Below are 20,552 nucleotides of genomic sequence, written 5' to 3'. Positions count from 1 at the left end.
GAGTTCCTGCGGGTTTTTCCCCCTCCCCCCCTTTTTCTAAGCTGCTAAGCCGCTTATCAGCTGATCCGATAAGCCGATAAGCCGCTAATAGCACTAATCCGTCAATGGGCTTGCTTCGCAAGATGAAAAAACCGCTAGACAAAGAGAATCACAGAACGGATTCTTTTCATCTTGCGAGGCACCACTGTATCTGGAATACCACAAAAGTTTAATATTAAAATAATCTCACTGCTTGTCTGATTGCTTTAGTAAACTGGCCTTGTTCCTAGTTAATGCGTAAATAGTAATTTGGTTCAGATAATCCTGGTGTCTGTGCAAGAGAGCGCAGCTACCAAGAGTCACTAGACCAAACATGTGGAATTGCTAGTGATTCTTGAAGGAATGGAGCAATAGCTCATCTAAAAAGAAAAATACCTCAAAACTGATTCAACGAAGACTCTCAGCGCTTTCACATGAATCCAGGCAATGAAAGCTTCACTGAAATTTACTTTCAGCCATCGTACTAGAGGCCCCTGTATTTGGAAAGGAAAAGCAAGAAGTCATTTTAAGCATCAGGAGACTTTGCACTCTATTCAAATATGTTTTGTGTAAGGCAACGTTACTGCAGCTGCTCTGCAGAATGAACAGGCCAAAGCATGCCAAGATGAGATAATGGATGCATCATTTGGCTGGTGAAACTGAGATTCTGAACATCAACATATTGTCATTTTAAGCATTTATTTCCTGCCTTTCTATATGAAGACAGAGGAAGCTTACCTAAAACTATAAACTATCAGCAATAATATAAAAACAGCAGAAACAAAAATACATACAGCAATTACATGAAAGACCAAGTCAAGGGTTCACCTAGTCACAGATTAAAATGATGTGGGGGGGGGGACCGTCTTCACCTGGCATCAAAAATACATAGGACCAGTGTTTTTTTTCGGGGGGGGGGACATGGGGGTATGCATACCCCTAAACATTTTGTGAATTGAAGTTTGGCCTCATTGAGAGGCAGTATTTCAATATGAGTAGGAAAATGAGAGTAGCCCTAAACATTTTTTTAAAAGGAAAAAAGCACTGCGTAGGTAAAGGCAAAGGTAAAGGGACCCCTGACCGTTAGGTCCAGTCGCGAACGACTCTGGCGAACCAGAGCAGCATAGGGAAACACCGTTTACCTTCCACTTGCACTTTGACGTGCTTTCGAAATGCCAGGTTGGCAGGAGCTGGGACTGAGCAACGGGAGCTTACCCCGTCGCGGGGATTTGAACCACCGACTGATCGGCAAGCCCTAGGCTCAGTGGTTTTAACCCACAGCACCACCCGCATCCCTTTTACTGTATAGGACAGTATCCAAGGCTGCAGTTGCACTGGCACAATGCATTTCCATGGACTCAGGGGTGCTACCTCTCCTGTCCTCATCAGCACCCCCCCCCCTCAAAACCAGCTCTGGAGGGTTGGGCGAACCTCTGGGGCAGATCTGGGGAGCTTCCAATGATGATCTTACTGGATAGGCAGGTTCATATGGAGGGAAGCAGCTTTTAAAAAGTCATGAAGTTATTCAGGAAAATGTAGACAGAAAGAAAAAGGAACAAGCTTATCTACTGGCATGGATCTTTGTCTTTCAGAAATTACATAGGGCACCTCCAGCAGGAGATGTATGTAATGCATTCAGAACCACAGAAATGGTAGCAATCCTCAATACACTGGGCACTGCACAGAAACATCTGAGAACTTACATGTAGGAAGGGACCCACACAACAAATTCTCCTTCTGTGGAGGTAATAGGCACTGGGTGGGAGGTGAGTTGTCTCACAGCCTTTGCGGACGATTCTAGGGCCCTGACATATCCCAATGCCATCTAGAAAACTAAATAACCAAACAGTGGAAAGCGTAGCTGTCAGGGGTTTAGGTGCAGAGGCACGGGCAAGGGAGGAAACAGAGAGCGAAGGGGAGGAGACAGAGGAAAGGATGAGTGATGACGACGACCCGAGATCTCCCAGTCTTTCCAGTGAATCAGAGGATTCACAGAAAGGAGCACCAGTGGCCAGGGCAAGGGGGGAGTCTAGGGAGGCACCCCAGGAAGATAGAGCCAGAGGAGACTCAGGGGGGAGCAGCTGGAGATCGGGACCAGCGTCACCGCCAGGAAGCAGGGAAGAGGAGAGGAGCCAGGAGGGAAGCGCTGGCAGCTCACCACAGGAGGGAGGGCAGGAGTCAGGAGTGGCCACACCTCCATCGGGGAGCGAGGAAACGGTTAAGAGGAAAGTGGAAGGTTGGGCGCGCGCGCCAAGTTCAAATGCAGAGGAAGGCGGCGCAGTGAGCAGCCCCGAAAGGGAACCGGGTCCTAAAGCCCGGCGCAAGGAGGCAGAAGGGTCCGGGTCAGCGTCAGAAGAATCCCGGAAGGAAGAAGCCCCGGGGGGTAGAGGGACCCAGAGGAGGACAGTCAGGAGGAAAAGGTGGAGCAAGGCTAGGATATTAAGTTGGTGCGCACGGGGCGGAGACTCAGACGGAGCCTCGCCGATCTAGCTAGTAGACGTAGAGTTGCAGACAGCAGCGTGAGAATGGAAACTGTAATTCAATAAAGACTTTTACTTAATAACCGCTGGCTAGCGTGATCCTCTGTGAGCTAGGATCTTGAAGCAGCTCTGACAGTAGGCTCCGTCTCCACATTGTGGGCATCTGCAGCCTCGAGGAGAGGAGAGAAACAGGCGCCCACTAGCGAGCTCACGAACGGCAGGAGACATGACGGCTGAGCAGCAGATAGAGGACCTCAGAAAAGCAGTGGCACAACTGAACGCCGAGGTTCTCGCATCCAGGAAGAGAGAGGACGAGGCAGCTGCCGCCTGCAGGGATCTCCAGGTCAGGTTAGACGTACTGGCAAAGCAACCACCCCGGCAGGAGGGAATTGGGTTGGCGAGACGGACAGGCGGGCTGCTCTCTCACTTCGATGGGAACCTGCAACAGTATCCCAACTTTAGAGCCGACGTACTGTGCGCACTGCAACTGTTGCATAAAGACTTTAGAGATGAACAGGAGAGAGTGGGGTTCATCATGTCCCATCTGCATGGGGAGGCGAAAGCATGGTTGCGCAATTTATGGAGAGATAACGATCCGGCGCTCCAGAATGCGGATGCCTTTATTAAAGCGATGGATGGGTGTTTCTTATCAAGTATTGACATTGATCTTGCACGGAAGGAGGTGCATGGGCTGAGACAAGGGAGGGCCAGCGTCAGACAGTATCATGCACGCTTTTTCGCCTTGGTCAGCGCCCTGGAATGGGACAGAGATTCGGCTCCTGTAAGAGACCTCTTTTGGGAGGGACTGCACAACTCGATTAAAGATGAGATAGCGAGGGGGGAGAGACCCCGAACCACCCAGGAGGTCGTTCAGAGGGCACTGGCCGTGGGGGTGAGGCTGGAAGGACGTCCGTGGAGCAAGGACGAAGGACGTGGAGGGCGCGAACCAGCCGGGGGCCCCTCCTTCTTTCCCAGAGAAGCAGCGCGAACGCAATCCACGCCTCCGCCAGGAGGAGGAGCCGAACCTATGGAGGTTGGAGGTGCAAGGGCTCAGTCAGCAACCAGAGCCCTAGCACCGGCAGCAGTGAAGGCGAAGCCTCCTAGAGGGACCAGGAAGTGTTACGTCTGTGAGCAGCCAGGGCATATGGCGAAAGAGTGTCCCCAGAGGCCCCACAAGCTTACTGCAGCCTCAGCAATGGTGACTGCAGCAACGCAGCAGGGAGGACCACAGCAGGGAAACGACAATGTCTGGCTGGAGGAAGAGGCACTGGGGCCCAGCCAGACGTGTTAGTGACGCAGTCCCCAGAAATTTTACAGCCAGTGAACCCCCTCCCGCCCAAACCAGTAGTGAGGCTCACAGCATCTCTCCAGCTGCCCAATGGAATCACCATGGACGTGCCAATCACCATCGACTCCGGCAGCAACGCGGACTTTATAGGGCAGGAATTTGTCGACAGGCACGCTGTGCAGTTGCTGCCGGCCACACTGCCCCTGCAGGTTGTCACGGTGGATGGCAGGGAGCTGCTAGGGGGGCAAGTGGTGAAGCAGACGCCACCAATGGTGATGCGACTTGGGAATCACAGGGAAGTCATCAGCTTCAACGTCACTCAACTGTCTGACACGCCCATTGTATTGGGTATGAGTTGGCTGGACAAGCACAGCCCAACGATGGCTTGGTTCCAGAGGCAGCTGGTCTTCGGCTCTTCCTTTTGTGCTGAACACTGCATCGTACCCAGGCAGGAAGGAGAGGAAGAGGAGTCACAGCTGCTGCTAGGCACACTGCAAGCGATTCCCCACAAGTACGCAGAATTTCTGGAAGTTTTCTGCGAGAAGGAGGCGGACAGGCTACCCCCTCACAGACCATATGACTGCAAAATTGACCTGCTGCCGGGGGCGGCGCTGCCTAAAGGGAAGCTGTATTCCATGTCTGAGGACGAACTGCAGGAACTCAAAGACTTCATCGATCATAATTTGGAGCGCGGTTTCATCCGGGAGTCTAAGGCAGTGGGGGGCAGTCCTGTATTCTTTGTTAAGAAGCGAGACACGCCCCAAAAAAGACTCGTAGTGGATTACAGGATTTTGAACAGTGTGACCAAGCCGTCGGACTTCCCCATGCCCCGCATCGACGACCTCCTGGCGAAGGTACGGAAGGGAAAGGTGTTCACCAAGTTGGACCTGCGGGGGGCGTACAACCTCATTCGCATGCGGGAAGGTGATGAGTGGAAGACAGCCATGTTCACGCCACTGGGTACCTACGAATACAGAGTTATGCCTTTTGGACTGCAAAATGGCGCTCACGTTTTTCAAGCATTTATGCATCACGTGTTGGCGGGACTTCTCTACAAGACGTGCGTCTGTTTCTTGGATGACATCCTGATCTTTTCGGAGTCGCAGCAAGAACATGACAAGCACGTCAAGGAAGTGCTGGGCAGGCTAAAGCAACACAGGCTCTACGCCAAGCTGGAGAAGTGCCAATTTGACGTGCCGGAGGTGGATTTTCTGGGCTACAAGCTGTCTGCCAAGGGGCTCGCCATGGACAGCGCCAAGGTTCGAGCGGTGTTGGATTGGAAGAGCCCACGCAACCGGAAGGAGGTCCAACGGTTTGTCGGCTTTGCGAACTTCTATCGCAAGTTTATCAAGGGCTTCGCGATGCAGACGGCGGCCATCACTGACACCCTTAGCTCCAAGAAGAAGAAGTTCATCTGGACAGAGCAGGCGGAGCAGTCCTTTCAGGCCCTCAAGCGTCTCTTCGCGTCGGAAGAGCAGCTGCTTCATGTCAACCCCAGCATGCCGATGAGGGTGGAGACAGACGCTTCGGACAGAGCAGTGGGGGCGGTCCTGCTGCAGAAGGACCCGCAGGGCGTGTGGCGGCCGGGAGCGTTTTACTCCAGGAAGCTCAGCAAGTCCGAGCAGAACTACACCATATGGGACAGGGAGTTGCTGGCCATTCATGCAGCGTTCAAGGCGTGGAGGCACTTTCTGATCGGCGCCAAGCACACGGTGCAGGTTTGCACGGACCACAAGAATCTGGAACACTGGCGCACGGCACAGTTCCTGAACCAGAGGCAGATACGTTGGGCTGAGTTCTTTGCGGACTTCGACTTCCGAATAGAGTATGTCCCGGGGGACACCAACATCATGGCAGACGCTCTCTCCCGCAAGCCACAGTATCTGGAGGACGCAACACCAGCGGCCGCCATGCACATCTTTGCACCGACAGTGTGGGCGTGCGCCGCGGCGACCGTGGACCTAGAGGCGGTGCGGCGAGCGTTGCAGGGGGACTCCTTCGCACGAACGAAGATGGCAGAGGTGCGAGGGGGCAAGGCAGCGGCCGACGGTTTCCAGCTACGAGATGGCTTGCTCATCCGTAAAGGGGCCATCTACGTGCCGGGTGACGAACTTCGAGCCACGGTGCTACAGCAGCTGCACGACGCACCCACGGCCGGGCACTTTGGCAAGGAGAAGACGGTGGAATTAGTAGCCAGGGATTTCTGGTGGCCTGGAATGAGAGGGGAGGTCGCAGACTACGTAGCGAGGTGTGACACCTGCCAGAGGGCAAAGCCGGTGCACAAACCGCCGGCTGGACTGTTGGAGCCGCTGCAAACTCCGGTCGAACCTTGGGAAAGGGTGGCTCTGGACTTTGTCACGGATCTGCCCAGCTCAAGGGGCAAGACGGCAGTGTTGGTGGTGGTGGACCTGTTCTCCAAGATGGCGCATTTCATTCCGTGTGCTAAGGTGGCCACGGCGGAGCTAACCGCCAAACTGTTCATAGACCACGTGTTCAAGGTTCACGGTCTGCCACGGTCTATTCTGTCCGACCGCGGGCGGCAGTTCATCTCGAACTTCTGGCAGAAACTGATGGGCTTCCTAAACGTCAAGATCAATCTGGCGTCGGCGAGACACCCGCAGACCAACGGGCAAGCGGAGCGAGCCAATGCCATCATGCAGCAGTACCTGAGATGTTATGCAAACCAACAGCCTGCGACGTGGGTAGATTACCTGCCGCTTGCAGAGTTTGCCTACAACAACACGAAGCACGTATCCACGGGCGTCACGCCGTTCTTCGCCAACAACGGGCGGCACCCTAGAACCTTTCCGGGACTGGAATGCAGGGGAGAAGGGGAGCCGCAGTCAGCAGATGCGTTCGCGTCGGAGCTGCAGGAAGTCCACGATCAGCTGCGGCGCCACCTGGAGCTGGCTAAACACGCATACAAGGTACAAGCGGACAAACACAGAAGGGTTGGTGAAGAGCTCCACGTGGGAGACTGGGTCTGGTTAGCAGCCCACGCAGTGCCGGCCAGGTCGTTGGCCAAGAAGAAACTAGGGCATAAACAACTGGGGCCCTACCAAGTCGAAGAGCAGGTCAACCCGGTGGCTTTCAAGCTGGCGCTTCCGGAGGGTTCCAGAATGCATCCGGTGTTCCACAGATCGGTGCTCACTCCCTACAAGGCACCGCACAGGTTCCAGGAACCCGGAACGGCGCCGAGTCCGCTCAGAGAAGGAACGGGGCACGCGGGAGTGGCACAGGAGGAGCGCATCAACGAAGTCACGGAGATTTTGGACTCCAGATGGGGGGAAGAGGGAGTAGAATACTTTCTCGCCAGGGAGGGCACCCCGGCCAGTGCGAACAGCTGGGTGCCGGGCTACGCTTTAGACGAACCTCTGCTCAAAGACGAGTTTCATGCCCTCTTCCCACATAGACCTATGCCAGCAGACTTTTTCGACGACTGGCTTTTCACGCCCACGCTTTCGGACAGCACGTTCAGGGGGTTCGACTCGGACGAGGAACCAACACGAGACGTCCGTTCCCCGGAGGGGTCACCCTCGGGATCGGTCTCAGAACCCTCGTATTGGTGGGACGATAGGCCGGAGGAGCAGTTCCGCAGGAAGTGGCTGGACTGTTCCGGCAGAGCAACGCCGCCTGGAGGAAGTGCGGGAGAGACGGACATGGACATTTTCGGGGACGACCCTGGTTTCGAGCACGGCGGCACAGAGATGGAAGAGGAGGTGACTGTCGTCAACGAGAGCAGAGAGGAAGAACTGGAAGAGTTCCGCTGGAGGCCTGCCACGGGAAGCGACCGATATCCGACGTTCGTCCCTTTGCAACAGCAGCCCCCAGTTCCAGCACCGGAAGGAGGGGAGGGGGGACTGGGGGGCTTCGAGGGGGGGATGGATGTCAGGGGTTTAGGTGCAGAGGCACGGGCAAGGGAGGAAACAGAGAGCGAAGGGGAGGAGACAGAGGAAAGGATGAGTGATGACGACGACCCGAGATCTCCCAGTCTTTCCAGTGAATCAGAGGATTCACAGAAAGGAGCACCAGTGGCCAGGGCAAGGGGGGAGTCTAGGGAGGCACCCCAGGAAGATAGAGCCAGAGGAGACTCAGGGGGGAGCAGCTGGAGATCGGGACCAGCGTCACCGCCAGGAAGCAGGGAAGAGGAGAGGAGCCAGGAGGGAAGCGCTGGCAGCTCACCACAGGAGGGAGGGCAGGAGTCAGGAGTGGCCACACCTCCATCGGGGAGCGAGGAAACGGTTAAGAGGAAAGTGGAAGGTTGGGCGCGCGCGCCAAGTTCAAATGCAGAGGAAGGCGGCGCAGTGAGCAGCCCCGAAAGGGAACCGGGTCCTAAAGCCCGGCGCAAGGAGGCAGAAGGGTCCGGGTCAGCGTCAGAAGAATCCCGGAAGGAAGAAGCCCCGGGGGGTAGAGGGACCCAGAGGAGGACAGTCAGGAGGAAAAGGTGGAGCAAGGCTAGGATATTAAGTTGGTGCGCACGGGGCGGAGACTCAGACGGAGCCTCGCCGATCTAGCTAGTAGACGTAGAGTTGCAGACAGCAGCGTGAGAATGGAAACTGTAATTCAATAAAGACTTTTACTTAATAACCGCTGGCTAGCGTGATCCTCTGTGAGCTAGGATCTTGAAGCAGCTCTGACAGTAGCCCAAACTGTAACCTACAATTACTATAACAGCTTTCATACTGTCAAAGGCTGCTTTGCTTGCTCTGCATTTGCTGCAACGTTTCTTATATATCAATGAATTAGTCTCAATAGTCCCTAAAGGCAGATGTAGGGAAGGAAAAACTATGGGGGGGGTTGAAGAATTATCTTCAAATGTATTTAACACACACTGAACTTACAAACTGTTTCTTCTTATCAGTAGACAGCCTGTTCATTTCTTCCTTGTCTGCCTTCATCTCTTCTTCATTATACTGAAAGTCGCGGACCATAAACCTGCATCGGGAGACCAGCAGACCATTTTAGGTTGCTTTACAATGGCTGTTCGGCAGAAAAACAACCTGGGAGGACCACTTACTTGTTTTCCCTGGCTTTGTGCCTGAACTCATCCACGGCCTTCCTGAACAAGGTGACATTACAGAGATAACTATCCTGGTCCTCCGAAAGAACACTGCAAAGAATGAAAGACGCCAGGGAGCAGAGGTCAAAAAATAAAGGAACAGACATACTGCAATAAAAACTGTAACCTGTAACGCAAGACCAGCAAAAGCAGCTTATGTGCTGCTGCTGCTACTCAGTTGTACTGTTTCCGATTACAGTGCTAGGCTTACAGATGGTGTACCTCTATTAGAGGAGTAATTGCAGCTCACCTTTGCCATGCCTCACAGGAGAAGTGCTCGAGTCGCATTTCACATTCAAAGCGTTGTCCTTTCTGAGCAAAGCGAGCGGCATTAAACCCGCTCTGTGCAATTTAAGTGTTCTCTCAGAAAATGACCTCAAATTTGCAACACTGCTTAACAGCTTTCAGTAGCTTTCCCAATCTTGCCTGCTTAGTAAAGCGAATGGAGCATTCGAACTGAAGTACAGATCCTGCTTCAGAGGAGGGGCCAGAATGAGAGTCGCACCCGGCCTTGCCCCATAAAACGAATTCTGTGCAAACCAAAGGTTCCTCAAATGCAGTTGGTCCAGTAGAACAACACTGGACTTTCAACCTTCAAGTCCAAATGAGACCATGACAAAAATATGCTTTTTTGAACATCACCTCACCTAACAATTGTACCATGTGGTTGGGCTGTGGCCAGCAGTACAACTGGCTGCACACATTACTGGGCGTTACTGGAACCAAACTCAGGATAAGGTGGCACTTGTATTCATGGTTCAGGAATGCAGGTTTCTGGGGAAACGGATTCAAAGACTCAAATCACAAGGTGATGAAAGAATTCTAAAAGAGAACTTTTTTGGGGGTGTGTGTGTTATAGTACTAGGCAAACCAAGTCTCCAAAAGCTGTTTCTCCTTTTTTTGGAGTACATCAGCCTATTTTCAACTGTGTTCCTAAGTGAGTGAAATCAAACTTACTTGCTGGATCGTGGCACTATCATATCCGTTAAAGTTTCATACTGCTTCATCCAGTCATTATAATTTATCCTAAAGATGGAAAAGTTAAGCATTAGTTGTCTTAACCAAAATCCCTGGGGAAGGGAGCACAAAGTTCTTTTTGCCACTATCAGCACCATGAGTGTTTTCAGGATACACTGGGTATACACACAGGATACACCCAGGATCCAAGGAGCAGTCTGATGTGTCCTCCAGCTTTCTCCATGAATACAAAGAGGGGCTGCCTAGTTTCCTTTCCATCTACAGAAGAACTTTGCACTGCATCAGATGTTGCTCTGTCAGGTGCTAAGTCAGGAAATAGTTTTATAGCACTATTGTATGTATCTTTACTCAATTTATTCTGAACTCCAGGGATTCATTCCCAGTGGTGCGTACAGCTTAAGACTTAGACAGACTTAAGTTCTCCAGTGCAGCTTTAAGATCATAGTGTTGACCCAGGACTTGCAAGGAAGTTGTTGTAATGAACAATACCTATTGCAAACTCTAGTTTTTATTGCATAGGAAAAAGCACTCCTGGTTTTCACAGGGTAGAACATTGTGCATTAGAGCAGAGATCAAACTTTTAATACTTGATGTTTTTATTATGTTTTTAGATATGCTGCAAGTCACTCAGAGTGGCTGGGGAAACCCAGCTAGATGGATGGAGTATAATAACAATAACAATAACAACTCAAAGTGCATATTTTTCATTGCATTTTTATGGACACTTACTTTAAAGCAAATATGCATAGGTTTGCACTGCAAGCCCCATTCAACACCCAGAATAAAGCAGGCATGGGGTAAAATTAAATATAGAAATAGAAAACTAAGTTTTTGTTGTGTATATAATTTTAGATGTACAGAATGTTCTACATAATTAAGCAAGAAGCTATACTCAACACCTTATTCTTTAGTTTCAACTCTTTATTGGCCTAAAAATGTCTTCTTTTCCCGACAATACCTTTTTATAAAGTATTCCCAGTTTTAATTTTTTTTAAGCTAGTAAATTTCCATGAGCTATCAGCATCCTTTGACCAACTCAGATACACCCTCAACACAATTTACTTTGACTAAAATATTATTACTAAGAATAGTCTCGTTTGCCTGGCCTGCTAATACTTTACTAAGATTGTAGGCTAAGATAGAGAGAGTTAGGGCAGGGAAGATAAATGCAGTGATAATAAGTAAAATGTTGACTGACTTGAGTAAATCCAATTTACAAGCTAAACACTTCAATAGGTTAGAGCAAATCAATGAGAATTTCTGAAACCTGGAGGGCAGTTTTCACAGCTTAGCTAGATTTCTCTTGACTGACTTCATAAATAAACAGATTTTGAAGTGCTTGTGAAAGGGCTTCAACTTACAATGGAAACACTGAGTGTTTTTGCTGATGTTGAGACAATGTAAAGACAATGCCCATTCCCCTGCCCCTTAGAAGTGGATTGTATATTTCCACATGTTCCTTTAATTATTCCATGGTAACATAGCAGTTTCAGCAAACAAATCATGCTGTGAAATATCCCTTCCTCATTACATTCTATATGCTTGTCTTTATGTTTCAGAAAGGATTCTTTTTGAGACCAGGAGACAGACTTACTTTGGTACAACCACTAACAACGTAATCAAATATTCAGAATCAAGTACAAAGTCATCTTTCTTTACAATTTCAGCCAGACTTCTGGTTAGCAAACTTCCCCTGTTAAAGAACAAGAAGATCAAGAAATGAATGTATAATTCTTATAATTTGATCTGAATAATAAGACTTTTGGCAGCGAATAGCTACAATTTTTATAGTGCCCCTGATGTGATATAATCAATTAGACATGCCCCAAAGCCAATCAATTATTTTACTGACAAATAGCCAAAATCTCAATCCAAGTGAGTGGCTAACTTAAGCTTGGTAAAGTATGAAATCCCAAGTTTTCAGATAAACTTGCATGATATGCAGAGCCCGCCACTTAAATTTTCTATTATAGCTGTGATGTGATAATGTTATCTGAAAACAAAGATCGTGTGCTGTGATACTCAAGACTGACAAGTTGAGCTATATGGCTGGTTGTTGTACAATTCTCTGTATGACTTCAACATGATGGCAAATATGTTTCTTCCCTCTTTTTTCAGGGGGTTTTTCTTAGCTTGTTTCAAATGTGACTAACTCCCAGAGGTAGGGCAGTCTGCTAATTTAGGCCCTTGCCTGAGAAATGTATGAATTCAGAAATCAAAAGTCACATTGAACATATCAAATTCATCAGCCTGCTTTCAGATTGCCTTACAGAAGAAGACAACTCACGCATTCTTCCTTTCCAAGTTCTGAAGGTTGCCTTTCAGGTTGTTGTATGCAGACGCCCTTGCCTTCAGGTCATTATCAATCTGAGTCACTCCCTTTAAAGAACAAAATTCAGAAACAAAACTATATCAGTGTTTTCTAAGAAGCATTTAAATACTGGATTAGACTTTCCTATAAAAATGACAATTATGTGCAAATGAGTATCAGGCTAGGAAAATAAGACAATATTCACTGGCCAGCATTCCAGCTGTTACGCTCCAGATGTTTTGGACTAGAGTTTCCATAAGCCCTTGAAGGACACCAGGATGAAGAAGGCCACAGATTATCACTTACACACAGTTTCTTAAAGAAGTTTACTATATTAGTAAACTGAGTTCAAAAAATCTGTAATTGCCTTAGAAAGGATTACGACTTGGAATCCCCTTTTTATGAACTTTTTTTAAAAGACAGAAAATTATTCTCAGAAGTAATGAAATAGCATTATTTTGTGGCATATATGACCAGTTTAAATGGAGCTTACACTTTGCTAGAACAGTCACTGAAGTTGCTAATGATGTGGGGGTGGGATCCAGAAACATACTTGAGGCTTACCCCAGGGCCTCCACACACCCAGTGGAATTCGAATTCCTTTCCCTTTGCACATTTAACCTCCATACACTATCAAATCACTCTTGAAACTCCTCTCTGTTTTAAGTGCACCTTAAGATGTACTGTTGCCCTGGACTCCCAGAATTTTTTTTCTGGCAGCCTGTGGATCTTAACCATAGAGTTTTCCATTAAAGATTTTTTATTATTTTATTTTTATAATTCTAACTAGGTCTGGTCTTGGATCCTTTCTGGAAAACCCATGTGGATGTTCAGCCTTGAAACAACTTTTTTCCTAAGTTGTTCCAATAGAATAGTTCCAAAATCACAGGGCTATATCCAATGCTCATCCTACTCAGAGTAGTCCCAGTTAAAATAATAGTCATGGCTAACTCCAGTCTTAATTTTAATGATCCTACTCTCTGTAAACTAGGGGGATACCACCCACTGTGGCCCATTTAGCACATCACAGCAAACAATTAATGGTTTACTGTGAACTTGGGTGGCAGTTCCTGCTTCAGTCTTAACACAGAAGGACTACAGAAGCTTGTTCAAGGAAGTATGCCTGATTTGAACATCTAGCAGATAAAAGTGGTATTTAGGGGCATCTACTGAAAGATCTGGTAGTTAATTAATTGCTGCTCAAGTAAACAGCGCTCATGGTGAAAGGGAAAGGCATCACCCAAGAGTTTTATGAAGGACTGGAAACAAAACTGATCACAGAGCTGGCAGGGAGGGACTATTTACTTCCTTTTACAATACAGAATAGTTATTGTTCCCATACTTATGTGAAGCTATGAAATATTTGGGGAATTACTGCAGGGAATTGCCAAGAGGCCAACTAGAAGAAAAGCAATGATTTCGCTGTGGTGACCACCCAGGGAAGGCTACAACTGCACGCCTCACTATCCACAAATGGCACTTTAGTTGGCTTTATCTTCCCTTTCCTCTTTAGCACAATGGCACCATTCATCCCTGGTGATGATTTATTTAGACAGTTAATCTACCAGCTATTTCACTAAGCAAGATGAATCTCTTCCTAGAGAGCAGTCGCCAGCCGCCCTGCAGCTGGAAAAAGAGCTTCCCTTCTTTGAGCTATTCCCTAATTAGAAGCTATTCCCATCCATTCCCAAATATCTATAGGAGAAACAAGCAGGGCAGTGGGGATGGGAAGAAAAAGAAAAGGCTTGGGTTTTTGTCAAGGGCAAATGCCGTATAGAGGAGCCTTAGTCACAATTAGTGCGGTTAGGAAACAGGATTGCTACATCCTGCCAGTTTGGAGAGAAGGTATAAGTTGTGGGAGAGAACAAGCCTTTGAGTTAGGACTGTGGTGCAAGGCTGCACAGACAGACTAGAAAATTAGATCAATAATCTTTTGGACAAGATAATCCACACTTGCCAGTGTAGGACTGAGCCTTCATAAATGGGCAAACTATAAACGAATACAGATTTATGGTGTTGTAGGTTTGCACTGAACAAGACAAACATGGCAAATCTGGAACTATACCTGATAATCTGCTAACATTGATAAGTCTTTACTTGGACTTTGTCATTTTAACCATGTGCAACTGTCCTAATTCTACGTGCCTATTTTATAGCTTTGTTTCCATTCTGTATTCCTTCCTCTGAAATGTCTGATCGATACCAATTTTGTCACTTAAAGTATTCAGTATTGGAATATGCCCAACTGGGTTGCATATCTATATTTTATTAACCGTATTTATATTTCCAGAGTATGCAAGACCCTGATAAGAGGTTAGTCTACTACCTGACCTTTTCCAGATTCCCCCTTTTCTTAATGTTAATAGGAGGCAATTTTCCATTTCCTAATACAGTGGTGCCCCGCAAGACGAATGCCTCGCAAGACGAAAAACTCGCTAGACGAAAGGGTTTTTCGGTTTTGCGTTGCTTCACTAGACGAATTTCCCTATGGGCTTGCTTCGCAAGACAAAAACGTCTTGCGCTTTTTTTTAAAAGCTGCTTGAAGAGGCGCAGTTGCGACGGACCGTGCTTCGCAAGACAAAAAACATCGCAAGACGAAAAGACTCACGGAACGAATTATTTTCGTCTTGCGAGGCACCACTGTACGTCAGGTCAATGTTTTCATTGATCAGCCTGATAAATCACTGTATGCTTTTATTGGGGGGGGGGAGCTTTTGCACCACAGATGCTTTCTGCACTTGTTCGTCACTTTGGGGATTTTTGATAGTTTCTTCTTTTTTAAAAAAGAACATCAAAGAGGCTAAAAAACAGAAGTAATTTTTACCACACCCTGGTGCATGGTCTATGCAGTACCACAGAGATTATAACACAAGTTTCATACCTCTTTGGATAGTATAATCCTACCTTGGCAATTATTTCTGAAATATTCTTCAGAGACTGCTTGATTGGATACTTTGCCATGTCCCACTGGAACCTTGTTATGTAGGTGACCAAATCAACTGTGAACACAAAGATTGAATATTGGTATTGGCAAACTAAGCACAAACTTGTGCTTCCTGAGGTGTTCTGGCTCCCGGCCGATTTATGGGCACAATTTAAAATTCAGGTTTAACCTCAAAAGCTCTGAACTTGGTCAAGGCTATCTGAAAGACATCTTCTCCTCTATGTACCTACTCAGACCTCAAATTCCACTTCAGAGACCCAGCTCTGGCTGCCCCCATTGAATGAAGTGTGGTGAGTCACGGCTGGGAGAGTGGCATCTCAGTTATGGAACAGCCAGGCTTCATATTTCTTATCCTTATTGTACCAGGTGAAGACCTTTCTGCTCACTTTTAAATCATTTAAGTAATCTGGCCCATTTTTCAAAAATCTGTTTTTAACTTTAGGTGGGTGGAGTTCCGTTTGGTTTATTTATCTAGAGTTCCTATCTTTTAAAAATGGCTTTGTTTACCTGGAATTTCAGTTGCTTTTTTACACAACTATTTTAAGCCAGCCAGAGAACTTTACGTTATCGGATGGCGCGCAACCTGCATGAATGAATAAATACACCTACCAAGCAATGCTCCTGGAGACTTTATATAGATGTTTGCCTTTTAAAACACAGGAAAGACTATATGTAGTATAAGAAAGTTTAGAAGCCATTGCAGCAAGGCCATGTTAAAAGGTATGCTGTTTGGGATGTTTCTTTTCATATATGAATTTTGTGCACATACATAATTAGAGTGGATCAGAAGCAATAAGAGGATGGAGCCCCTTTTACCTTTAGTTGCTGAGAGGGGGGCATTTTGACAGGGCATTGTTGTGACAGTACTGCAGGAGCAGAAGTGGCCCCCACCAGACAATTTCTTTCGGCATAATTAAAGATACTGGATTGCTGTGATCCATTTATTCAGGTCACCTAATGATAACCTAGATTTACAGGTGGTAACCAACAATAAAAAGCTACTCTGGGACAGCCTAACACTTATTTTGGCCAGCCGTGATACACTAGTTTAGGGGCGATTAAACGCTTGTTAGAACAGGGTTGAGGAACCTGAAGCCTTCCAGAGATTGTTGGACGTCAGCCTCAACCATTGGCCAAGCTAGCTAGGACTTGCTGGGAGCTTAATTCCAACATCTGGAGGGCCACAGATTCTCCAACCCACTTTCAAAAGTTACTTTAGTAAACTCTGAAGGCATATTACACCCATCACATCAATTTTTTCACGTGTTCAGAAATGGCACCTCTACTCTTACAAAAGCATCTGTGGTGTCACTTTTTTAAAGGACTGCAAGGGGGGGGGGAATGGATCAGCATTCCAACATTTCACACTATTCTTTGGGTATGACAGTATTTTTCATTTCTTTTTGATACTATCGACTCAGGGTGATAGCCAACTAAGTTGCACTGAGATCAAACCCGTTGAAAACAACAGACATAAGTATCTTGCCCTTGTTCTCAGTTGGGACTACTTTGAATATGCCCATTATTGGATATCACACTCAAAGATTTAATGGACAAGATCAGTATCACCATAATTATTTGTATGTCTTTTTAATGCAATGAACATTTCTATCTATTTCAAGGATGTTCAAATTCGCATACATGAAAAGCTTGTGCTTAACGTAACTAAGGAGAAGACACTGATCACATAAAAATCTAGAATTATAAACAAGGTAGGGAAAGCAGAACTGCAGCTGAAGAGCAAGCTTCCTTTTAGATATTATACTTATAGGTTGGTTTCTAGGTTTTCTGCTTGCTTTGAATTCTTGCTATCACTTGTGTTGCAGAAAATGCTTTCCTATGACTCATATGCATCACTTCTGAATTTATGCTCAAACCATCAACTTCCGATGTCACCCTTCACAGAAAGCTAACATTTACCTCCATTGGCCAGAAGGTTTTCCTGAACTTTATCTTTACTGTCTTCCAGCACATCAGCCATATACTGTGCCACCTTCTTGACAACACTGAAGAGAAGAGAAAAATTAAGATAAAAGAAAGCAGATCCCGTTCATCTTTCTATCTCTGGACTAAACGTTTCAGCAACTTGGGGGCTGTATCAAATGAGACTCACAATTAGGTCACAATTCATTTCACAGAACTGTTTCAAACTGACAACAAACTGTCCCCCATGATACTCTCCAAAATGCTGCTCATGAAATTTGTTGTGGTATAAGATCTGTTCTTTGCTCTTCGAAAGCTACGTGTCATTTAAGACTGGGCACTTTCTCTGATTTTTGTCAGTTTTACTCAATTCAAATAATTTTTCATTGCGTTCTGTTAGGCCAATATCTAAAAATCTCTCCCGTGTCAGGCGATAAAGTGCACTAGTTAACTCTAGTATCAGAGGCAGTATGTCTCTGAAGATTAGTTGCTGGGGATTTTTTAAAAAAATTGAATTTATATACTGCCCTATATCCGGGGGTCTCAGGGCGGTTCACAAAATAGGAGGAGTGCTGTTGTACTCCTGTTTCTTTAGCTTACTGTTTGTACCTGTCTGGCTACTGTGAGAACAGAATACTGAACTGAATTGGCCTTTCATCTGATCCAGGGCTCTTATGTTCTTAGAGATCATTTTAGCAATGCAGACAGTCAAAGCACAATCACATGTTCCAAAACATGGCAAAACTGCAAGTAATTAAGACTAACGCATTAAGTTGGTTCACAGGTAGCATTCCTGAGCCTCCAGATGATCCTTGTTTTCATGTGTTTTCCCTCCCTAGCAAAGCAGGATTGGAATTCGTGGTTTGATGCTGGTTTCCATACCTAGTTTGGAGGGCAAACTCAAACCACTGCTTGCCAGTTTGGTTGCTGTGACTTGTTATGGTTGTCCAAACCAAGAAGTAGCTAATTAACCCAAAATATTGTTGGAGACTCAGAAATATGGCTTAATAAACCATACTGTGCACGTAACCTGATTGCTGGCAACTGAGAAAGTAAAGAAAATAAGACAGGGATAGCTTTAACATTACACAAACTCGGGACTGTGGTTTGTTTGGCAATAACAAGCAAGGATTGGAATGCCAAAAGCAAACTGCAACTTAAAGCTGGCTAGCTATCCTGGCTCGTTAGGAAAAAGCAAAGCATATCCCTGGGGTTGGTCACAATACTAAACGACCCCTTCCTTGTTTAGTTTCTCTGCTCACACTAGAGGAGGTACGTGGGAGCGATCAGGCTGCCTGCACAGTATGGTTTATTCCATAAAGGTTCTTTGCTTTCCATTATGTGCTAACGCTGACAGTCATTAAGCTGGTTAACATAAAAAACAGACAATTAGCAGGCAATACATAGGCTTCTATATTGCAACAAAACAGAAGAAACGTGAGCAGTGATATTAGGTGGATATTAAAAAGTAGTTACCTTTCCACAAATGTATCCAGTTTAGCCAGCTCATCAGACAAGCCAACTAACACATCAAGGGTACCAACCTATAAAGTAAAGAATGAGAATTATTTTAGATGGAACATATATAACAAGGTAACTGTAAGAAGGAACTATGAGACTAACAGTGCAATCCTATGCATTTTTAATAACAAAGAAGTCCCACATTAAATACAATGGGATTTATTTCCAAGTTTGCATGCATATGATTTCAGTCTAAAAATTGTCTTTTTTAAAACAACAAGATTGCATTGAAATTTAAAGATAATCATTTTATTTATCATCTGCCAGCAACTACAATGTTAAGAGATTATCTATGCCAGTACATTGGAACAGGAGTCAATGAATCTCAGCAGGGAATAGAAATGGATTTCCAAGCTGGTCTGACCATTTGTTCTATATCACAAGTACATTCAGCATTAGCTTGTGATACTGCATTCAGGGAGGCAACTTAAATAAAATATAATTTGGAATTTTTAAAAAGCCTAACAGCCCCCTTACTGTACAGTTCCAGTTCACGCTGTAGAAGATAGGAGCATGCACTCCACAAATTCACAAGTTAGGTAAGTGATTTACAATTGCTTCATTTAGTAAGCAAAGTAACATTAGCAGGCAAATATTCTTTGGCAATAGGAGTGTGCTGTGTTGGTACCAGCATGCCTCATTTCCCCTAAACTTAAGGTGCAAACAGTTTGAATACAAAACCATGTGCTTTTGAATGGGTATACCTTTAAATCCGGAATGTTAAACTTTGCATTGGTAGAAAGGTTGTTATTTTTTATGGTTGCAGCACACAGCTTCTCCCATGTCTGCTGACATGTTTTTTCCCCAGGAGCAGAAATCAGCCAGAACTCCGTCATTTTTGCCACTTTATTGCGACGCTGATGATTTTGAAAGATAGAGGTAAAACACTGGGGAAGCGAAAGACAGGGAAAAAAACATTTAAATAACAATAGAGAACAAGGTCCTTTCAGAATATATAACTTCATTTCTGTTCCACCTCTGGGCACACTGTTCTATACAGTACTGCCCTCCCGGCATACGTTTTAACACTTACTTGAAAGCATTTCTAAACCACTTCATATTTTAAAAGTCTCTAAGCAGTGTGCCTTACATACAGTAGTGAAACAATATCCATTAAAACAAAAATACAGCCTAAAAATCAATAAAACTGCATGAAAACAAAAAGCATTTAAAACTGATTCAATGCATTAATACACATAAACCAGGGCCTAACCTGGTCAGGGAAAGCCTGTGAAAAATATCTCTTTTGGCTCCCAGTACGTTTCCGAGCACAATTCAAAGTGTTGGTGCTGACCTTTAAAGCCCTAAACGGCCTTGGTCCAGTATATCTGAAGGAGCGTCTCTACCCCCATCGTTCTACCCGGACACTGAGGTCCAGCACCGAGGGCCTTCTGGAGGTTCCCTCACTGCGAGAAGCCAAGTTACAGGGAACCAGGCAGAGGGCCTTCTCGGTAGTGGCACCCTCACTGTGGAACGCTCTCCCACCAGATGTCAAAGAGAACAACAACTACCAGACTTTTAGAAGACATCTGAAGGCAACCCTGTTCAGGGAAGCTTTTAATGTTTGATGTATTACAGTATTTTAATATTTTTTTGGAAGCCGCCCAGAGTGGCTGGGGAAGGCCAGCCAGATGGGCGGGGTACTAATAATAATAATAATAATAATAATAATAATAATAATAATTATTATTATTATTATTATTATTATTACTTTATTACATATAGAATTATGTAGACTTCTATTTTGAGATTAGAATTTTTGTGATGCTGAATGGTCAATTGTTTTGTAGTAATTTCCCCCCTTCTTTACTAATATCAAGTGGTTTGTATAGGAAGCCCTGTACAAAATATTTCACTTGTGCAATGGGGCTCCTCCCCCTCCTCCTGCCCATAATCCAGAACGAGGCAGTGGGGAGGGATTGTTCCATCTGGCAAGCTGATATGCTTGTCCACATGGAATGTTAAACATCAATCAATCTATTTGTATGCCACCTTTCCAAAGTTAAAGCCATGATCAAGGCAGCTTACAA

At 45.9% G+C, this 20,552-nt stretch overlaps 1 protein-coding gene across 2 annotated transcripts in view; it reads right to left on the bottom strand.

Moving 5' to 3' along the window:
• Positions 1-20,552, bottom strand: part of ATP6V1C1 (ATPase H+ transporting V1 subunit C1) — a 32,111-nt gene that overhangs the window by 3,089 nt on the left and 8,470 nt on the right. For both annotated transcript variants that reach the window (XM_081204859.1, XM_081204860.1), the window contains exons 2-11: positions 19,227-19,409; positions 18,478-18,545; positions 16,999-17,084; positions 15,039-15,133; positions 12,111-12,202; positions 11,418-11,516; positions 9,803-9,871; positions 8,804-8,896; positions 8,628-8,721; positions 415-512 (exon numbers count right to left, since the gene is read on the bottom strand). In XM_081204859.1, coding sequence (XP_081060985.1) covers positions 415-512; positions 8,628-8,721; positions 8,804-8,896; positions 9,803-9,871; positions 11,418-11,516; positions 12,111-12,202; positions 15,039-15,133; positions 16,999-17,084; positions 18,478-18,545; positions 19,227-19,409 — 977 coding nt within the window. The remainder of the gene's footprint in view (positions 1-414; positions 513-8,627; positions 8,722-8,803; positions 8,897-9,802; positions 9,872-11,417; positions 11,517-12,110; positions 12,203-15,038; positions 15,134-16,998; positions 17,085-18,477; positions 18,546-19,226; positions 19,410-20,552) is intronic.

This window comes from Podarcis bocagei, assembly GCF_964188305.1.
Source record: "Podarcis bocagei genome assembly, chromosome: 8".
NCBI classification, from domain to species: Eukaryota; Metazoa; Chordata; class Lepidosauria; order Squamata; family Lacertidae; genus Podarcis; species Podarcis bocagei.
The sequence above is the reverse complement of the archived record's forward strand: the minus strand, read 5'-3'. Positions and strand labels throughout refer to the sequence as shown.